At 41.7% G+C, this 20571-nt stretch overlaps 1 protein-coding gene across 1 annotated transcript; it reads left to right on the top strand.

Moving 5' to 3' along the window:
- Nucleotides 1-14898: 14898 nt before the first annotated feature.
- Nucleotides 14899-16767, top strand: trh (thyrotropin-releasing hormone; the record flags this gene model as incomplete). Its single annotated transcript, XM_079515130.1, has 3 exons — nucleotides 14899-15014; nucleotides 15270-15482; nucleotides 16103-16767. The coding sequence occupies exons 2-3, from the start codon at nucleotides 15287-15289 to the stop codon at nucleotides 16765-16767; spliced, it is 861 nt and encodes a 286-aa protein (XP_079371256.1). The 5' UTR covers nucleotides 14899-15014; nucleotides 15270-15286.
- Between the last annotated feature and the right edge of the window lie 3804 nt (nucleotides 16768-20571).

Below are 20571 nucleotides of genomic sequence, written 5' to 3'. Positions count from 1 at the left end.
GCAGGTGGCGTTAAGTAGGTTCACAAGACTGCTCCCTCATTAAATAAAAATAAATATGCAATGGTTCACGTAAAAAAAAAAAATGGTTTCAGTCTGACTTTCTGGGGAAGTTGTGATGAACGCACCCTTGCATTGTGTTTGAACACCAAGGTTGGACAATACTTTTTGAGTTCAGTCTCAAATAAATATCGTCTGCCCTTCAGATTAACTCTGTCCTGTCTGACCTTTAAAACCTCTCCAAAGACTCCAAGGAGACCATTGGATCTTCATCCAAGTCTGGGTGATTAGGTTGGGAGAAACAACAACCCTGTCGGTCCCACTTTCTCTTTTTTTCTTTACTGTAAACAAAGCCCACATTGACATCCCCAGGAGACCACAGACATGCCATACAGCAGGTGATAGAATACATGTATAGGTCTGAATTGAGATGGAACGATGACAATAGCTTGTTCCAGGAAATGGTAAACTGAATACAACCTCATCAGCAAATATAAAGCTGGTGAACAATAGTTGTGACCTAATGGGATGTGGCTTCATTTTACCTTAACTTAATGAGAGCAATATTGTTAGTACCGATACAGGTGATTGTCACTGCCGAATGACAGTGAATGGAGATGCGGTGCATTGTTTTCCGGTTATAGGCTCTTGGGGGCTGACAGACCAGACAGGACCCCCTCCAGTGCTGTCTCATGGGAATAGGCCAATATGGAGAATAACCACCTGCCCGTGTGATCACCAGCAGGTTTCTCCCTGAATGGATTGTCATTGTCTATAGTATACTGTATTCTGTGATGAGATACTCGCAAACAAAACAGAAGATCACACTGTAAAGTCCTGAGTGATAATGGAACTCAAGAGTGCACAAATGTAACCAAAAGAACCAGAAGCCACCCTTAGGCCAAGATTTTCACTTGTCTTCAGTGTAAAGGCACTTTGTAGCTTTTAAATTATGGTACTACTTTATTAAATCACTTAAACCCAGTTAGATTTTTCACTCTCTCTACCACCTAATCCCTGTATGTGTTGTGTTGCATTGTGAACTTGTAGATCTTCCATTACTGCCCCAGAATAGTGACAATAGGGTTCATGTGGATAATTTCACTTCAATGTTGTTGCTGTTGTTAATCCTATAAAATATATTGTTGGCAGGGACGTAGCTGACCATTTGGTTGCCCTACTCGTAGGATATTTGTGTTGCCCCCCCTCCCGACGAGAGCACTGCATTTCCTCATTCAGATCGACTATTTTCGCTGTTTGCGAGGACGCACACATGGCCGCTCGTTATTACGCGGCGGAGCAGCGGAGAAATTTGTTATTATGAGGGTCGGCTTGGCATTTTTTGGCACATTTTGTTGCCCCCCTCAGCGTGTTGCCCTACTCGCAGTGCGTATTGTGCGTATACGTAGCGACAGCACTGATTGTGGGCCTCTAAGAATAGCAATCTCGGTTGGTTCAAAGAACTGCAAAGGCAACAAATCAAGCACTGTGAGCGAACCATTACAGTGGATGGGAATATTCCACTGACAATATGCACTTGTGTCTGATGACAGCCATATTTAACCAGCAAAGAAATATTACATCCTCGTGCCTCTTTATGGAGGACCACGTCGACGGGAAAAGGGTGATATAAAATGTAATAAATCCCAGTAAGCCTGTGGTGAATTTCATTAGGCCCACATTTTCTGTACGTCAGTTGGCGCTACCTCTAACCGGTATTGCTACTGTGTCAAACTTGTGATACCATCAATTGCACTGCCGAATGCCGATAAATATGAATGTTTCCACCCTCAAACTTTGCCTTGTTCGATCAAGGAAAACCGGAATTCAGGAAGTCATCTTAGACTCAGCTGGACTCCTGGCTTAACGCCGTTTATTCCTCCTCAACCGTCAAGATTGGATTCACATGGGTTCCTCAGTCTGTCAGCCCCCAGGAAGCTGTTGTTCTTCAGGCTATGTTGTGTCGTTTCCCTATCAAATGATTGATTGTTTCCGACACTAAACAGCTCACTAATCCTGGACTCGTTTTCTGCCCCCTCCAAGTGTGCCGTAACGTGCGGACACGTCACCTTTCCATTTCTGTCACTCCATGGGGTGGAAATAATGTGTTTTTCCACGTGGGAGCTCAGAATCTGGGTTTACAGTAAGTCCTACTCATCAACTTCTGGCCACAATAATCTGGCCACAACACTTACCCCATCGATCATTGATACTGGCAGAAATGTTGTGCGCACCCAGCTCCACAAAAACACATCAGGCGGTGCCTAGCGAATCTCCCTGTGGAGTGTGGTACACCACTTGATTGAAAGCACAACATAAAGCTGCAAAAGGATGCAAGCGTGTGTGTGTGTGTGTGTGTGTGTGTGTGTGTGTGGTACTTTAAAAAAAAGGTGTTGATTTTACAATCAACACCTTTATTCTGGCCAGGCTTATTCTGTCTATTTTGATCTGGTGGAACTAATTAACTGGTGAAGGTGGTTGGCCTGTGTTGTTATTGTTTCCTCGAGTCAGACTTTCTTAACTGACTCAAGGAAACATGAAAGTGGTGTTAATTCTCCCTTCTTCCAACCACAAAGTCAGCCCTTTTAACCTTAGCACTATTCATATTAAAGTCGATTTGCAACCCCTACACAGTATATTAGTCTTGCCTTTGCCAAAATCTCTGGTGATAAGCTTAGGCTTTTTAGTTTTTACAGGGGCCAGTTATGAATCAAAGCCACCTGTGCTCTTGAAGGAGAGTAAGAGGGGCGACTGTGGCTCAAGAGGTAGAGCAGGTCGTCCAATGATCCATGGGTCGGCGGTTCGAATCCCGGCTCCTCCTGGCTACATGTCGAATTGTCCTTGGGCAAGACACTGAACCCCAAATTGCTCCCGATGTGCTGGTTGGTACCTTGCATGGCTTCCGCAGCAATCGGTGTATGAATGTGTGTGTGAATGGGTGAATGTAATGCACAATCTATGTAAAGCGCCCTGGATAAAGGCGCTATATAAATGCAACATTTACCATTTACCAAGAGTAATACATGGGTGTATTTGTGGTGTAGTAGTGTATCTTGTAGAGAATGTAGTCCATGCCCATTGCAAGTCAATTGCTGTAGTACCCTTCACTCTATACTCAAAAACTATGACCATGGTTAATTTGTTAATTGAACTTTCATCTTTAGCCATGTTTCACATTTCTTTTTCTCTGTATGAAGAGACCTTGAACAATGAAAGAGCTCCTGTTCGACAAAAGAGCCATTCTTCTCTGTTCAAACATAAGTATGTGGTTCAAGATAAAACATTCTTTTCACTTTTTAATTAACTAAATAACCTTGCAACATTCAAGGATTCAAAATGATTATATACTCACTGCTGTAAGCATTTCTATCTCCCTGTGACATCCGATTACAGATGCAGCTCTATCAGAAGCATTTATACACAAATCACAAACCACACAATAGCTATTATTACTTGCGCAAGTATGTCGGTGTGCGTATGTCGGTGTTGTCCGTTGGTCAATGGGGGACCACCATTCTTTTTTTCTTTTAAATAAAATAAAGGCTCTCGCCTTTTTCGCCTATTTTTTTATGGAGGGACAGACAGTAGGCTGACAGGAAATGGGGTGAGAGATGGGGGGGAAGACATGCAGTAAAGGCCGTCGGGATCGGGAGTCGAACCCGCGGCACACTGCCAGACTGGATTACCATCCAAGGTGCCTGGACCACTGAGCCATGGCCCAGGCTGGGGACCACCATTCTTGATGACGTAACTAAGGTATGTGGCTAATAATGGTGATCCCTTATTGGCTGTTGATAGGTGACGTAACTAAGGTACGTTTCAGGGTTGGTATAAGGTCAATAACAGGTCTAAAGGATTTAGAACAGCAGTTGTAATAGACATTATTTAGTACTAGTAGCAGTACTTGCGCACTCCACTTGCGGAAAGATGACCGCCGTGTGCATATGGTCTATTGAGTATTCAAACAGGAGTATTCTGAACATTTTGAGCATCTCAGGAAATCTGTCGCACAAACAGTTTAGAAGATAGAGCCATGTTTGAAGTAGCTGTCTGGTGTGGTCATTTCCAGGTATTTCGCCCCGGATAGAGAATTTTTCACAGTTCCCACGTTGTTCGCAGCGGTCATATTAGCCAAGAACAGTTGAGACATTCTCCGCTAAATGAAGCGCATACATATCTTAGCCAGGTCCTAGAGTATTTGTTCCATGGCTTGGAATTTCCTACAAGAACTTCAGAAACAATTATATAGTGTAAGAATGGAGAATTTTAAGGACTTCTAAAGGCCTATTCATACTCCAGTTTTAGGTGATAAGGTGACCACCAAAACGGTGGTTAGTAAAAACAGAGAGATGTGTTTGGGTGAGCGGTAAAGCACTTCACCACCACGGCGTGGTGGTAAATGAATAGTGTAACAGTTGCAGAGTGGTCAAGGCTCCAGTCCAAGAATGTAGATCTTTTTTGTATTTATTTACGTCCAAAACTAATGAACAACCCATTTACCGGATTGTCACAGTCAAGGTCTGAGGCAAAACATAATACTTTCAAAAACCGAAAGTAAGAAATAAGCACTTGATAACTAAACGAATACAAAAAACAAACCAACCAAGAACTAAAACTGAAAACGGGCTATAATGCTTTCCCTGAAGACCCTGGGAGCTCTTTGGTGTTGTCTACTTGTTAGTCTCAAGCCAACTGAACATTTCTTCCACTCAACATTTCCAGCCTCCCTTATATACCAGGTGAGACCCACCCACGATGATTAGTAACAATCAACTCAAACAAGGTAAACCATGACCCATGAGTTAGACCAGGGGTTCTCAACCTGTGGGTCGTGACCCCTAGGGGGGGGTAGCCAAATTATTAGCAACTGAATGGCTGGAAAAAGGAAATTAAGAGTTTACATAGTACACATGCATAAACCTTCCTTAATAATAATATCTGGTTTCAGTATTAATTTATGAATTATCTCTAATATTAAGGTTATTTTTGCAGTCAGTTTGTATTGGGGATGGGGGCAGGGCGGGGGTCGTGAGACATGCCCAAAGCATTTTCGGGGGTCCCCAGCCAAAAACTTTGAGAACCCCTGAGTTAGACCAACTATAGTAATTACACATTTCCTTATAGACTCTTTCAAGGTATCAAATAAATCCCAAACAATTACAATAGAATTAGGCAACACAAATACGAGTATATACTGCTACACATAGACACAAATCCAAGCCAGCTTGATGACAGTCAATTAACGGAAGCCACTGTGCAGTGTGTTTGTAATGTTCAGTTTCACATTGTGGTGTCTTTTAGTGTCTGTAGGGCGTGGGTTGTCCTGGGACAAATAGGTCTAGAACATTTCTTCAAACTTTTGTTGCATCATCATCATAATAAAGTATAGTTGGTTATAGTAGCAGTTTTAGCACTATATCGTTGTCAGTTGGAAACCTCTTATGTACTTTTGTGCGACGTCAATTTACAAAAAAAACATAAAAAGTTGGGGCGCCCACTGGCCAAGTGGTCCAGGCGCATGCCACATATAGGCTTTGGCCTGACAGGGTATCGCGTGTTCGAGTCCTGTTCATGACGACCTGAACATTGAACAAGTTGGACCCTCTTGTAAACAAGTGTAGTGCATCCACTCACAGTTAACAGTTTTTGTATTGAGTTGTGCTTGAAATGTACTGTAATTCTGCAAACTGTTAAGAAATACTTCAATCAATCAAACCTTTGCTGCGTGTCTCTCCCCTTCTCTCTCTCCCTCTTTCTTGTCCATCTTCACTTGATACTATCAATAAAAGGGAGAAAAGCCAAAAACAAAATCTTAAGATAAAAAGTTGAAATGATCACAAAATCACAAAAATAGCTCATCCCATATTGTGCAGAGGTAAGGTAAGAGTTCGGTAAGAAAGAGTGGGTAAGGACAATGGCATTTGCATGTTGTGACATTTACAATGTGATAAATAAGCTTTAAGGAGTCTACCGCCCATCGTCTCACTGAATGAGATGAATGTAGCCGAGAGGCGTCAATGGTGGGACATGCTGTCAGCCCCCCTCAGGTTGTATAGTCAAGATGGATGTCTTTCAACACCTCTCTGCTCTAGTGAACTACGTACATGTGCTGGTGGTCGTGACGCTCCTGCACTGGAAAGTGTTACTTTAACTCTTTAGAGTGTACAAATAACCAAATGGACACATAAGAATGGATGAGCTGTTACAATGTATAAATTAACACTGATGATTTTTACTTTAATTTCATCCTTAATCCAAATGGCGTGAGATTAAACTAGTAAATGATGCGTATCTCAGGTGGATCCAATACAATGTGGATTTCGGATTTGTCTCCAATGTGATCTATGACTCCTCTATGAAGTACAACTCCAAATTGAAAAATATGCCTCCATGTTGTATGTTTTAGAGGGCACAAAGGCCAATTGCTGGGGCAGGAAGGCCATCTAAAAAAATAATGACAAAATTGAATTAATACAAATAAAAAAATTAAATGCATTGATTTACAATCAATGTTTGTAGAGTGAAATGTTCACACATGCTCAGCCCAGAACTAGACTAGTCATTGGACTCATTTGAAGATGAACATGGGTAAATGTCTAGGGGTAAAAGACACATTGACAGGAAAGAGAAAGAGGTATGATGGTCCAATCAGTTGGGACAGTGTGGGCGGGGTCTTAGGGGCAGGGAGGGCAATGGAGGCCATGGGCTTCATGGCCTCCGTGAAATATCCAAATGTTCCAAATGAAAAAGAAAAAGAAAGATTTAAACCTTCGCATATGCATTCGGCCCAGGTGTTGAGACAGAAAGATCAGTTCAATCTACTTCTATTACGCATGTCCAGACACTACCTGACAATGACGGAGGGATGGAGAGATGAAGAAGGACAGAGATAAAGGGATGGAGAGAGGAGGGTGATGATGAGTGAGCTGTAGCATCGTGTGCTAGCAGAGCACTAATCATGGTCCCCGGCTGGAGAAACACACAGGCGCCTCTCAGGTTATTGAGAGATAATGGGATTCTCAGGGCCACCAGACATACTAAAGACAGAGATGAAATTTGAAAATAAATAATGCAAAACTCCTTCTCTCTCACTGTCACCACTCACTTACTGCGTGCGTGCGTGCGTGCGTGCGTGCATATGTGTCCATGTGTATGTTGTCTATGGGGCTATATGACTCAATTATGGAAAGATGGGAGATGTGAAGCTATTAATTGTTGCTGTGGGAACGGAAACAATGGCAGCTTTCTAAGAGCCAACAAAGTTAACACACTGCTGGGAATTCTGTTTTTTGTTTTTTTTTCAAACAAAGCCCCCTTGCAACAATTTCACTCAAAGATATTCAGTGACACGTTTGACCAATTATACATATTATTATTTATGGCAAACTGAGAGAAAGCGGGAAATTCATGCATTAAAGCATGTACATGTGCAGTGAAGTGTGTGCGCACGTGTGTGTGTTTGTGTGTGTGTGCATAAGACAATACGAATAAAAGCAGCTGATAGGGAAGAGGAACTGAAGGCTGTCGTATTTGTGTTTAATTAAAGCTTTGAAGACTAATTCAAAGCAGCATTTTTTCCCCCCACAATTAACAGGGGGCTGCTCTAGAATTTCACGTTGTGTGGGGCATTTACGTTTCCCCCTCGTACATTGCCAAGGAAAATACCCTCAAGATGATGTACAGTACATTAACCAGTATCTTTTCTAGGCCCTTAACATGGCCCCGTATCAGGCAATCACCGCACATGTCAACAATCTTCATTTGAAAAAATATGTACCGTACTAAATCATCGTAGAGTGTAGTATTTTAAAATGTATCTGCCACACACTGTTAGTAAAATGTATAAATCATATAAACCAACGATCAGAGGGAAGTGATGCAGAATAATAAAGAGAGGAAATGATACAAATGGTACAATAACTCACTAGACAGTTGAAAGGCTTCTCACACTCCAGTATTACAGTTACTGTTGCATGACTTCTCTTTGAATTCTTGCGTGTAGGCTACCATGAAACAAGCCTCAGAGCTTGTGAGACCCCAGCACAGAACAAGACAGCATCAGAAAATAACTATATAGCCTTCTTTACATCTATGACTCCAGTGTCCAGAACTTGCCCAAGAGGCCGATAAGTCCAGCATAAGACCCTGTCAACCATCATTCACATCAAGCCACAATGACATCTGTCAAACCAGTGTCAGTGTTGACAGAGGGGGGTGGGGGTGAGGGGGTCATCCATTTGTTTATTTTCTCTCAATGGTCAGGAGTCTCCTGTTTGCCTATCCTATGTCTCCTTCTATACATCAGTTGGGTGACAGTGATGGACTTTGGGGAGCCCTGCATATGTGCACTTAAAATAGGACTGGGTCTATAGGCTAAGTGCATATACACGTAAATGCACGCTGAAATGCCTGGTGTAGCTGGGCTATATCACTCTTTTTTAACCCATTTGAGTTTTAAGCATTATGTTATACTTTAGCTATTGAAAAATTGCCGATCTACAAGGTCTACAAGGTCTGCTATTTTTTTTTAAATCGTGAAAATGTGGCGCAAATCTTTGAATATATATTCTTTCAGAGCAAACGTTTTTAACTCAAATCTTTGCTTCTGGGAGGTCCCTGGAACAACATATTTTCATATGGGGTCGGTGGCCAATTACATAATAATGTTTGGGGTCCTTGACATGAAATATTGACATGAAAGACGTCAGGTCTAAATGGGTTAATATTGTTTAAAGCTTTACAAATATTGTTTCTAGAAAAAAGGGGGAAGATTTTACAATTGTAATCTGTTGGGGAATTACCAATATGACATTTTGAAGAAATTATGCATTAACACCAGATGGCACTGGATAATGTGTGACTATGACTTGTTCCAAGTCAATGAATCAATTAGATTGTGGCTCAGTAACTCTCAGATTGGAAACATTCATATTTTTGTCAAAGGGGGCAGTGAGTTTCTCGGCATTAAAAAGCAGGCATTGCGTTTCTTTCACCACAAATAAAATGGCCTTCTACTTTGACATTATGTAGATCAAGCCCCCAGAGCAGCTGGCCAACGTTGAAGCCCTGAGCTGAGCCCTGCTAGTCAAAGCTGGCACTGCAGGCGGGCGAAATACAGTACATTCATGAGCAGGAGAGCGCGCCGCTGGGTCTTTGCTTTGTGAACGTGTGAGGTGACATCACGTGGCGTAGAGGTACCAAGAGCAGTGCGTGGGGTACTCTCATATAGGAGCCAACCAATTATATCGAGCCAACAGAGGTACTGCCGGCAGACTTACGGGAGCATCAAAACGCCACTGAGCAACTTCCATTTAAATGAATAGCCGGGGGGGGCGGGGCTGTCCGCTCTCTAGTTTATATGTATATAACTCTATGATGTGGATGGAGTTCGAGTATTGTATGTATCAATGTATGTACATCTCATAAAACATTACACTATAATTATACATAACATTAAACATCTCCTCCAGGCCACGAAGAGATTATGTTTTCACCGGATTTTGTAAATCTGTGTGTGTGCGTGTGTGTGTGTGTGTGTGTGTGTGCGTGTGTGTGTGTGTGTGTGTGTCCTGCTTGCAAACTACTAAGTCATGGTTTCAATTTGGTAAATCTCCAGACCATTATCATGCACAACAGTGATCATATCCTCTTTAATATTCCCCTTGCGCCTGCGGCCTCTACCCCCAAGAGGCCAGTCGGCACTTCCGACCCATCACTCCACAAGCCATGGAGAATGTTATGTGGAGGAGCTGCCTGCAAAATTCATGCAACGATGCACTGCATCACTGGACACTGTAGCCCCCCCCCCCCCCCGCCCCTTAAATTATCTAAAAGCCTCTCCGTCATCAACAAAACCACAGGTTAATGACCATGTCCCGAGCATAAGAAGGGCATGTAGACAGGCTGAAAATGTTTGTTTGTTGGAGAAACATGATCTCATCATGTGACAATGAGCATCACACACCTTTTTGATCGTCCATATACCGTTTTGTAATTGGCCTCCTCCTAATTGTTTTTCTTTTTTTAATGCACAGAGATGGGGCCATTGTCTGTCATTTACATTCCTGTTCTGACTTGTGTTCACAGTCTAGCCCTGTACAAATAATTGGCACTTGGGGAATTAATGATCAGCATCTTTCATCATATCCTGACCTTTCCCACCACTGTCCTGTGCCTTTTCATACACAATGCCATCACATGCGCAACAGAGACATGATTAAAAGAGGGAGGGATGTGCGTGCCTCCTGGTGGAGATTATCGCAACACTGACCACTTTTTAAAACTGGATGTCTTATTAAAAGGCTCCCACTGACATCTTCATCATTTTAAAGCTATTGCCATTATGATTCTGGACAGATAATTTGCACCAATAACCACAGAATCACTTTAATCTAAAACATGATCTCGTATTTTACAAGCTAAGAGAGTGATATAGCATTGACCTGGAAGAGGCCAAACCAAGTATTATACAGTGGTTCAGGGAATTGTCTTTATGTTTACCTTTGGAAAAGATTACATACATTCTTAAGGACAAACAAGAAATGTTTCAGGAGGTGTGGGGCCGTAAGATATATGAAACAATAATTTGTCACATTTAATGGATGAAGGAGTGGTGCTGTTGTTGTTTTTCTTTTTTGGTCATTGTTGTTGTTTTCTTTGTAGGAGTAATTTGGATGAAGCTGAAGAGGAGTAGTGCTGTTGTCGTTTTTCTTTTTTGGTTATTGTTGTTTTGCTTTCTTTATATGAGTAATTGTCTTGTAATGTTCATTGTTGTTTTTTGTATAATTGTATTGTCATTTGTGTGGAAAAAGGAAAATCAATAAATACATAAAAAAAAACATTTTCTCAACATTTCCCCAGTTACCCGTTTGTAGGAAACATACAGTTCACCACCAGTAACTGCATCTGCCTGCCCATTACTGAAGCAGTGAAGATCCTGGGGTTTGGAGTAAAGCCTGAGGGCTTCATTATACAGTAAGTCACCCAGGAAAATGTATTTCTCGCTCTTAAAAGCTGCACATAGGGGTTCCTAAATCTCCTAAGAGGAGCTGCTCTCCATAGACCATTGCTTATGACGTCCGTTTGCTGTGTTATGCGGCTTGCTTCCTAATGTTTTTTTTAAACCAATGGTTCCCCCATTTTTTCATGTCAAGGACTCCCAGATGTGTTTGTCTGCGGAGTGCGGACTCCCATCTGAAAACATTCTGTGCAGGGACCCCCATACACAGATTGGATATCAAAATAAACCCAATCGAGGTTTTTTGGTTTTGAACTACGCCAAATCCAAATCTAATCCTCTCGGATAGGGATTACATGTCTACTATAGAGCGTCGCAGTCCCGCCTCCTACCCTGGACCAGGAAATGAAACCCAATGCATTTTCCTCATAGACATTTCTTAAAGTATTTATTTAAAGACGGTTACGCCGCGGACAAAGCCAACTCGAGTCGTGACAACTCATGACAACACAAACAATATTTTGGACCAAACAAATAATTAGAAAGAAGAAAAAAACGGCAGGTTACAGCACTTTTTTTGTTGTTTTTCTTCTTTGTAATTATTTGTTTGGTCCAAAATATTGTTTGTGTTGTCATGAGTTGTCACGACTCGAGTTGGCTTTGTCCGCGGCGTAACCGTCTTTAAATAAATACTTTAAGAAATGTCTATGAGAATAATGCATTGGGTTTCATTTCCTGGTCCAGGGTAGGAGGCGGGACTGCGACGCTCTATTGGGCCCTGTGGATGACCTATACTAATTTAGCTGCACCATATATTTTCACTACTGTGTGCCACCATTAGGCCACTAGATCTAATGCAGATTGCACGAGAGCATTCATGCTCCCTGGAGGATGAACCAACCATTGAGTAACCTCATGACTTTTCATCTAGCACCATCCTCGTTCCTCAGGCCAAAATGTCAGCTGTGCACACAATAGGTTGCAGGAGAAGCACTGCCTGATTCTAATTAGTCTTGTCATAATCCCTAATGAAGTAAGCAAAATGTGTTTGCTGCCAAAATCAGTAGTTTTGGGCCAAAGGGTATATGTTCTGTGACACCACATTCATTGAATGTAGTAGAACAGTGGTTCCCAAAGTGGGGTCCGGGGACCCCTAGGGGAGTTCCAGGGGGTCCCCAGTTCCAGGGGGTCCCCAGCTAAATGATAGTTAGGAACCAAATGGACCCTTATGGGTCTGTAACTATGAGTGTAAAAAAGGAAAAAATGGACCCTAATGGGTCCATTTGGTTCCATTTGTACACTCTCAGAGTTAAATTAACTTTGATTTTACAATATAAATTGGGGTCTCAGAGACATTTTGGGGGTCCTTGACATAAAACAGTTTGGGAACCACTGTAGTAGAGCCACAAGCCTTTTAACATGTCAAAACATTAGCACAGGCTTTGTAACCAATATCATCATAGCATCCCCATTTCTGTTATGAAGTATGAATGTGTTCTACAGTGCAATTAGCATCATTCTATAGACAGAACATATGACTGAGGCAATCTCTGGTGGTGTACCAAAAAAGAAGAGATTGTTTTTGGTACACCACCAGAGATACACAGATCCCCCATTACTATTCATGGTGAACCGATCAACCAGGTATGTTCGTACAAATACCTAGGAGTAGTAATAGACCATCTATTGTCATGGAACGATCAGATTGATTCGGTGTGTAAGAAAACAAAGCAAAGAATCTACTTCCTTCGCCGTCTAAGATCCTTCGGTGCTAGTAGACGGATTCTTCTTTTGTTTTTCACTTCTGTTATTATGAGTGTTCTTCAGTACTGTAGTACCACCTGGTATGGATGTTTGTCTGCAGCCCTAAAGTCACAAATGCTGCAACAACTGAACATTTGTTCAAAGATTGTTGGACAACAACTTCAGAAACTTTATACATCCACGTATGATAACAGCATCCTAAGGTTAGCAAGGAATATCACCTCTAATACTAAGCATGTGTTGTATGGAGAATATAGGTTGCTACCTTCAGGAAGGAGATATGGTGTACCAGCATACAATAAGGTCAGACTAAAGAGGTCCTTTGTCCACCAGTCGACCTTGAGGCTTAATCAAGCGTCGTAGCAGCCACAGGATAATCTAAGCGGTGGATATTGCTCTTGTCTTCATGTCTTTATGTATGTAAATTGTCTTGTTCTTTGTGTTATGTCAAATGTGTGTACGTATATGTGTTCTGCATACTTGGCTGCTGTGTCGCAAGACAAATTTCAGTGTGAACTGACAATAAAGTACTATATCATATCATATCATATCAATTAGATGTCAGTGAGTTTTCTCTGATCATACTGATCATACTGTTCTTTTGCAAGGAGTACAGAGAAGAGGTGCAAGAGAAGGGAGGAGGGGATATATTTTATCTGATTGGGATAACTAATTCATGCAAATATCTCTGGTGTGGTTTATGTATTTAGCTCCAGCTAACTTTATTTGCATGACTGGCTCATTTAAGATCCAACCCAATGTAAATGTGACATGCTGGAAATAATAATATGGCAATACTTTATCCATACATTGAGTCTGATGTATTTGTTTAATATTTGTCTTCTTTATTGTGATGATTAAAACAAGAGGAAGGTTGGGTCGGCATAATAATACGATTGGTTTATGTATTTATAACTGGTCCTAGAAAAGTCTTCTATTTAGCTGATACCAGAAATACACACACACACACACACACACACACACACACACACACACACACACACACACACACACACACACACACACACACACACACACACACACACACACACACACACACACACACACACACACACACACACACACACACACACACACACACACACACACACACACACACACACACACACAGTCTGTAAATGTCTTTTTTAAATAACATGTATTGAAATTTTACGTTTCCACATAAAGATGAATCGTAAATGTATACAAATAAAGTAAGACAAACTGGAAAGGTATAAATTAAAAACACAGTCTGTAATGTCTTAATGAATTGAATACAAGACCATGTGGAAACATTTTTTTTTTTTGTGTTATCCTTTTAGCAGTAGAGACCTATAGTTGTAGCCTTATAAGTTAGCCTATAGGCCTACCCAGGATTTTATTTAGCCTGCAGTAGCCTATACCTATAAGTCACAAAGCCAAATGATATTCCACATGAGATTGATGTTTCGCCTATAAGCGTGACGGGACTATAATATTTGATGTTATTGGACCTGACAGCACATTGAAAGCAAATAATTAGGCTATAGGCTTAGGCCTATGGTCACTTGGATCCCCGTTAACATCTTCACTCGTTCACTGACGTGACTTCATCTGAAAGTGATTTTTTTAGGCTATTGCATGCCATTATGAAAACTTCGCCTCGCAAGAGAGATGTTTAATTTAATGGACTCAAAACAAATGCCTGCTGTGACCATATCATATTAAATTAATTCATCTATCGCATCTCTCCTGCTGCTATGAGTCCATATGTTATGCCGAGACGCCGAATTCACATACAGTCGTATTCTTGGTGCCATTGAAAAGAAAAATAGTCGTGACAGCCATTATTTCTAATGAAACAATGATTTGATTCTATTAAATTATCCTGGCGTCGTTGCGTGTCAGGTGCAGGACAGCCAACCGTATTGTATAGGGCTAGGAGATATTTTTGTAGGCTATATCCTATTACTTTACTCCTGTCACAATTGGGAAACAAATTACGCATGCTGCCTCCATGGATCATGTGGCAGGGCCCCGCAACCCCCGCTGCGCACGACTTTGTGACATCAATGGAGACGGTGAATCCCGAGAAATGACCACAGCGCCCCTGAGCGCCGTCTTGTGTGACGAAAGTGACCCGTGGGTATAAATGTGGAGACGCACAGTGTGTCCGTTCATACCTCTTGACTTGGCCTTTCCAGGTCATCTATCTATGATACATCCACCACTGTGAGGAGCAGAGCATCTCTTCCATCTTAGGCTTCAGCACACTGCCGCATAGCGCACCAAGCTGTGGGATTTGAAGCATTTCCAAGTAAGTTTTGTACGTTATATTGCAGACTTTGTAGCCTATAGGCTACACTATACTCAATACACCTCTCACTGTTCGTTTAGTGTAGCTACAATTCTAACCACAGTGTATTCTAACCAATCTCGCAAGAAGAAAGGAAGGTTTAATTCAACATTGAGAGATGCTTAATTCTGCGAAAGATCTCGGCTCTTCTTTTACTAGATCCATTAGCCTCTGATTTTACATTTCATTGTGTTTTTTTCCCCTTCTTCCATATAGGACCAGCTCCATTTACCATGAAGTCGACTTGTCTTGCCATCTTGGTTTCTATAACGGTGTGTAACTTAACCGTGTGTGGAGGACAGGGTGCCCCTGAGGATGAGACGAGGGACCGCAGACCGAAGACCATAGACGACATTATACTACAGAGAGCAGAGAGCCTCCTGTTACGTTCCATTCTGAAAAAGATAGAGAATGACGATGGCTCAAATGGTGAGTAGGCCTATAGGCAATTTGTTGGGGTGTGTAGGCTAATTTTCACGCAACAATATATCTAAACCTGTGCATGACTCTGACTTTGAAACATTTCAAAAAGACTCCAAAATGGATATGCATTTGACCGCAGAGCCCCATTTGAAAATATTTTGTGTCTTTGAATCTGATCTTTAGGTCTTGCTGGGGTGTGGGGACCCCCTGAAAGCCCCTCGAGGTCCCAAGCGGACCCCACTTTGAGAACCAGTCCAGAAGCAATGATATTCATTTGCAATTGACTATAAATATATCGGTTTTAATTTCACTAGCCTAATTGATTATTAGGCTAATTGCCTATGATTCAAGTAGGCTAAATTCGACAAAATCATGCGCATCATGATCATATGTTCTTGATAAATAAATGCTAAAACATTGTGTCTAAATAACACAATGGAAATAATAATAATAAGTAATAATAATAATAAAATGCGTGTGTCATTGTTAATTGAATATGTTGTCTATAACCATAGCAAATGGACCCTATAAAAGTTACATGCGTAATTGTGCGTAAAGACGCAAATACGCGCAAGTGACCGAATGTCAGAGTTTGTTGTAATGGAGCCAATGTAAATGTTCCACAGAGGGATTGTCCTCTCAGCCAGAGATGGAGGTGGAGAAACGACAGCATCCCGGCAAGAGATACAGCCAGGATCTGGAAAAACGGCAGCACCCGGGGAGAAGAGAGGAGGAAGACGACGAAGAGTTCCAAGATGTTCAAAAGAGGCAGCACCCGGGGAGAAGAGAGGAGGAAGACGACGAAGAGTTCCAAGATGTTCAAAAGAGGCAGCACCCGGGCAAACGCGAAGATGAAAATATGGACTCGTTGGTCGAGTTGGAAAAAAGACAACACCCTGGGAAGCGCGTCTCAGCGCTGCTGGACGAGGTCGTGTCTGAGAACCCCACCGCGCACCTCATCGGTGAACTTTCCAAGCGCCAGTACCCGATTGAGTACCCGTATAATAAGCGCGACTACGAGGACGAGACCGAAGACGGGGAGTCGGACCACCAAGAAGCCTTGGAGAAACGCCAGCACCCCGGGAAACGGGTTTCGGATAACACGATGATCCCGGACGATTTTGGCACAAACAGTCCATGTAACGCACTGGACCCTGTGAAGTGCAGTCAGGCCAACCTGTTGCTCCACTTGTTACACAACTTTGCCATGCAGGGTCGCGCTGTAGAGAAGAGGCAACAACACCTGGGGAAAAGGTTTGCGCCCGAAGAAGATTTGGTAGAGCAGGAGTAGTAGCCTGTTAAATGAGCTTTGCTGTGTGTATGAGCTGCTGTAATGTAAACAACAAAATGTGTATAGGCCTATTAATTAACCATAACGAATTATTTGAAAGGTTAATTGTAATATTATGCCTTTTGTGCCATGGTATTTTTCTTTGGCAGTTGGCAATTCACTTTTCTCTCCATAGAGCACTAGTCTAAATGTGCAGTGATACGATATATTTCGTTTATTTTCGAGTATTGTAAAACATTCATCTGTCGTTTCTTTTGAGAGCTTGTGCGTAATTACGCACCGAATAAGCTCCCTTAATTGTTCGATATAACGTCAGTGCCTAATCTAAAAAGGGAGCAGCCTATTGAAATTATGTTTATTCATCTATTTTGTGTTAATTATAAAGATAAGATTTACAGATATAGTCCGTCAAGTGTCATCTAGACAGAAAATGAAAGCATTTTGGATACAGGCTTTGGTGAGGTGATGTCGCCTATACTGTATAGGTGTGAGGATTAGGAAACATGCTTTTGCCTATAGCTACTAGTATACTCAAACTTTGAATACGCATTCATTTTAAATTTAAATTCTTTACCTGATTTGGGTTATACCGAAAATAAGTAGCTGATCTCACCTCACACTTTGCAGTAATGCTTTGTGAGCTTATAGATCAGCTATTGACTATTGTCAGCGCGTGACACCATAACTAAGTATATAATTGGTGGTCACGTTCATATAGAGACAGTCTGTGGCAATTATTATGCCTATTTATTTTATACTAAATATATTTAATAACACAGCTGAATAATGTTTGTCTTTGGTTCTTTTTCTACACAACGGTTTTTGCATTATGTATTTGACATTTATGTATTTTGTTATACACAGTTACATTCCTTTGCCAAGGTTATCTGCCATGATTATGTTACACAATAAAATGCATTGGTAAAGATTGTTGTCATGCAGAATTCTAAAATTGTATTATTAACTTTCTGACTCCCTGGGTGCACCATCCTCAGTTTGTCAAAGTGTTTAAAATAACAGAGCAATTACAATCCAGTCCCACCTGCTGATGATTGCATGTCAATAACAGACACTTTGAGCTTTAGCTTAATTGGCTTCAGTCCATGCCTGCATGGCGCCTTGGGAGCATTCACTCACAGGCCTTGATCAATATGCAAATAGTTCAAATTTGAGTAAGATGGAGGCCTTACAAAATTCGCAACTGAAGAATATTTTAAAGTCAATCCAATTAAAAAGAATATTCTGGTGCGCTTAGACCTTCCGTAGGCCTATATGTTACATATACCGTTTCCAAAGTGAGCCTTGTTTGATCCCACACAGTCTTCAGACGGCAACATTCTCCCAGCAGAATAATTGCCCGTCCTTTCTTACTTTACAGACATGTGATTGATGTGCATTGTGCACATAGCGCATCAAGATCACTGGACTGTATATGTTGTTTTCCCTATATGTTGAGATTGCATCTGATTGGTCTTTGAATGTGTGTTGTTTGCCAAAGACATATGCCGTCAAACAAATGTAGATTCAAGTTGTTTACAGGTAAAGGTTATCTGGAATCTTTGTGATGGCCATGTTCAATGAGGGATGGAGGGGTGAGGGATGAAGGGATGATCATGTGAGGTTGAAGATATGAGAATTAGGGGATGAAGTGATGTGAGGATGAAAGAGTGAGCGTTTGAAGGGATGCGGGAAAGAGGAGATTTATTGATGAGGATGAGGCGATGTGAGAAAGATCCCTGATACTTGGGACTCAAAGCTTTTTAAAGTGGTTAAGTTCATCCAATTCACATACACATGACGCCATTCAAAAACAAGCAAGCAAGCAGTTACACTCAATTTAATTATAATAAAAAGACTTGACATCCAAGGATGTGTGGTAGCCCCCCTAAACAACCTTTTATGTTTTTTATTTCAAGGACAAGGACAGTGCTTCAATTTAATTTATTTTGGCTGCCAAAAACAAATGCTAACGTTTCGGCATAGTTGGCCTTCATCAAAGCATGAGTTGCTCTGGTGAATGTCAGCTATGTTTCATCAAGTACGCCAAATAAGTCAACTGACCTATATGTCATGCGACTAGGGGTGCTCCGATCAGGTTTTTGGGACCGATCCAGATCACCAATTTTGTTTCTCACGATTGGTCGATACTGATGATACCGAGGTTGTGCTATGGGGAAAATTTGAATATTTCCCAAATTATTAGTCAAAACCCATGTTAAATGGTAAATGGTGCATTTATATAGCACCTTTATCCAAGGCGCTTTACATAGATTGTGCATTACATTCACCCATTCACACACACATTCATACACCGATGGCGTCAGAAACCATGCAAGGCACCAACCAGCACATCAGGAGCAATTAGGGGTTCAGTGTCTTGCTCAAGGACACTTCGACACTAACTCTGGGGGAGTCCGGGTTTGAACTGGCAACCTTGCGGTTACCATCCAGCCACTCTACCCCTGAGCCACCGCCGCCCATGTTAAAACTGGTCCTGTGTGTGTGTGTGTGTGTGTGTGTGTGTGTGTGTGTGTGTGTGTGTGTGTGTGTGTGTGTGTGTGTGTGTGTGTGTGTGTGTGTGTGTGTGTGTGTGTGTGTGTGTGTGTGAGGAGGAAGGGGAGACTGTTTAGGCCTGTCACAAAGATGTAAAGTGATATTATACTAATATATCTGATTGAATTTTACACCATTTAAATGAAAAGATTGGTTTCTCCAGATCGGGGAAATTTCCGATCACCGATTGAGTCATTTGGAGTGAAAATTCGCGGATTTAAATCTGTGGACGATAGATCGGAGCATGAAGACCCGGAAAGGTCTTCCTCCTTACCACAGAAGTGGATCAGCTCATTAAGACCTCTTGACAGACTCAAGTCAAGAGGCACACGTATGAAACATTAGCCTGGCTAATAAGCCAGACTCAAATCACACGGCCAACGGCTGATTCGGTCTGGCTTATTAGCCAGGCTAATGAAACACAGCCCCTTGAAGTTCTTGATGAGTTGTCAGGCAAAATTCCCAGAGCTTACGGCAGTTTGCAACTATTATATATTATATCTATCTCTTATATCTACCTCTGCAGGTAAATTGTATTTCTATGGCATTGGCGTCCTCACTTGTCTGTCCTCACTTTTTATCCTCAAGTCCTTTCATCCTCTAGTCCTCAAGGCTAATCCTCAAGGCTAACTAATCACTTGTGGCGTCCTCACATTTCTGTCCTCACTTTTTATCCTCAATACGTGCATTGCTCAGCCAATCAAATCATCGCTATGGAGTGCTCAGCCAATCAAATCATCGCTATGGGGCGGGGTACACACAAGTAGACTACCCTGGGCAAGACCTACGCTGTAGAGGCTATCATTTGTTTGGGCGGAAGTTGCAGGATTTTAGTGGAAGTATCGCCCAAGGAAATGACATTGATGCTTTACAAATCAGTTTACATTCTCCGCGAATGAAACAAGTGTTGTGATTGGTCGGGAAAATATCGTATCTGGGGGAAATACATCTGACGGATGTTCCGGACGATACATCCGCCGATAGCTTCTCTGCCTTACGTTGTGACCAGGCTTTTCTTTTCGCAGATAAGTAAGCCTGGGACCGAGGCTACAGACAGACAAAGCTGGGAATCGAAAACACTGCATAAAATTGCATACCTGAAGTACAGTGCAATGTTGAAGCCAAATGAGATAAATGTGATGCCGTCCCAGGCTGTCCACCACTTTAAGGTTTACTGTGCAACTCGAACATTACCTAATATTTAGGCCCGACGTCGAAATTAAAAAAATGTCTTCTAAATCACAACAATTT

The sequence above is a fragment of the Electrona antarctica genome, assembly GCF_951216825.1.
Source record: "Electrona antarctica genome assembly, chromosome: 2".
In the NCBI taxonomy this organism is placed as follows: domain Eukaryota; kingdom Metazoa; phylum Chordata; class Actinopteri; order Myctophiformes; family Myctophidae; genus Electrona; species Electrona antarctica.
Note: the sequence above shows the minus strand (reverse complement) of the source record. Positions and strands in the feature narration are given on the sequence as shown.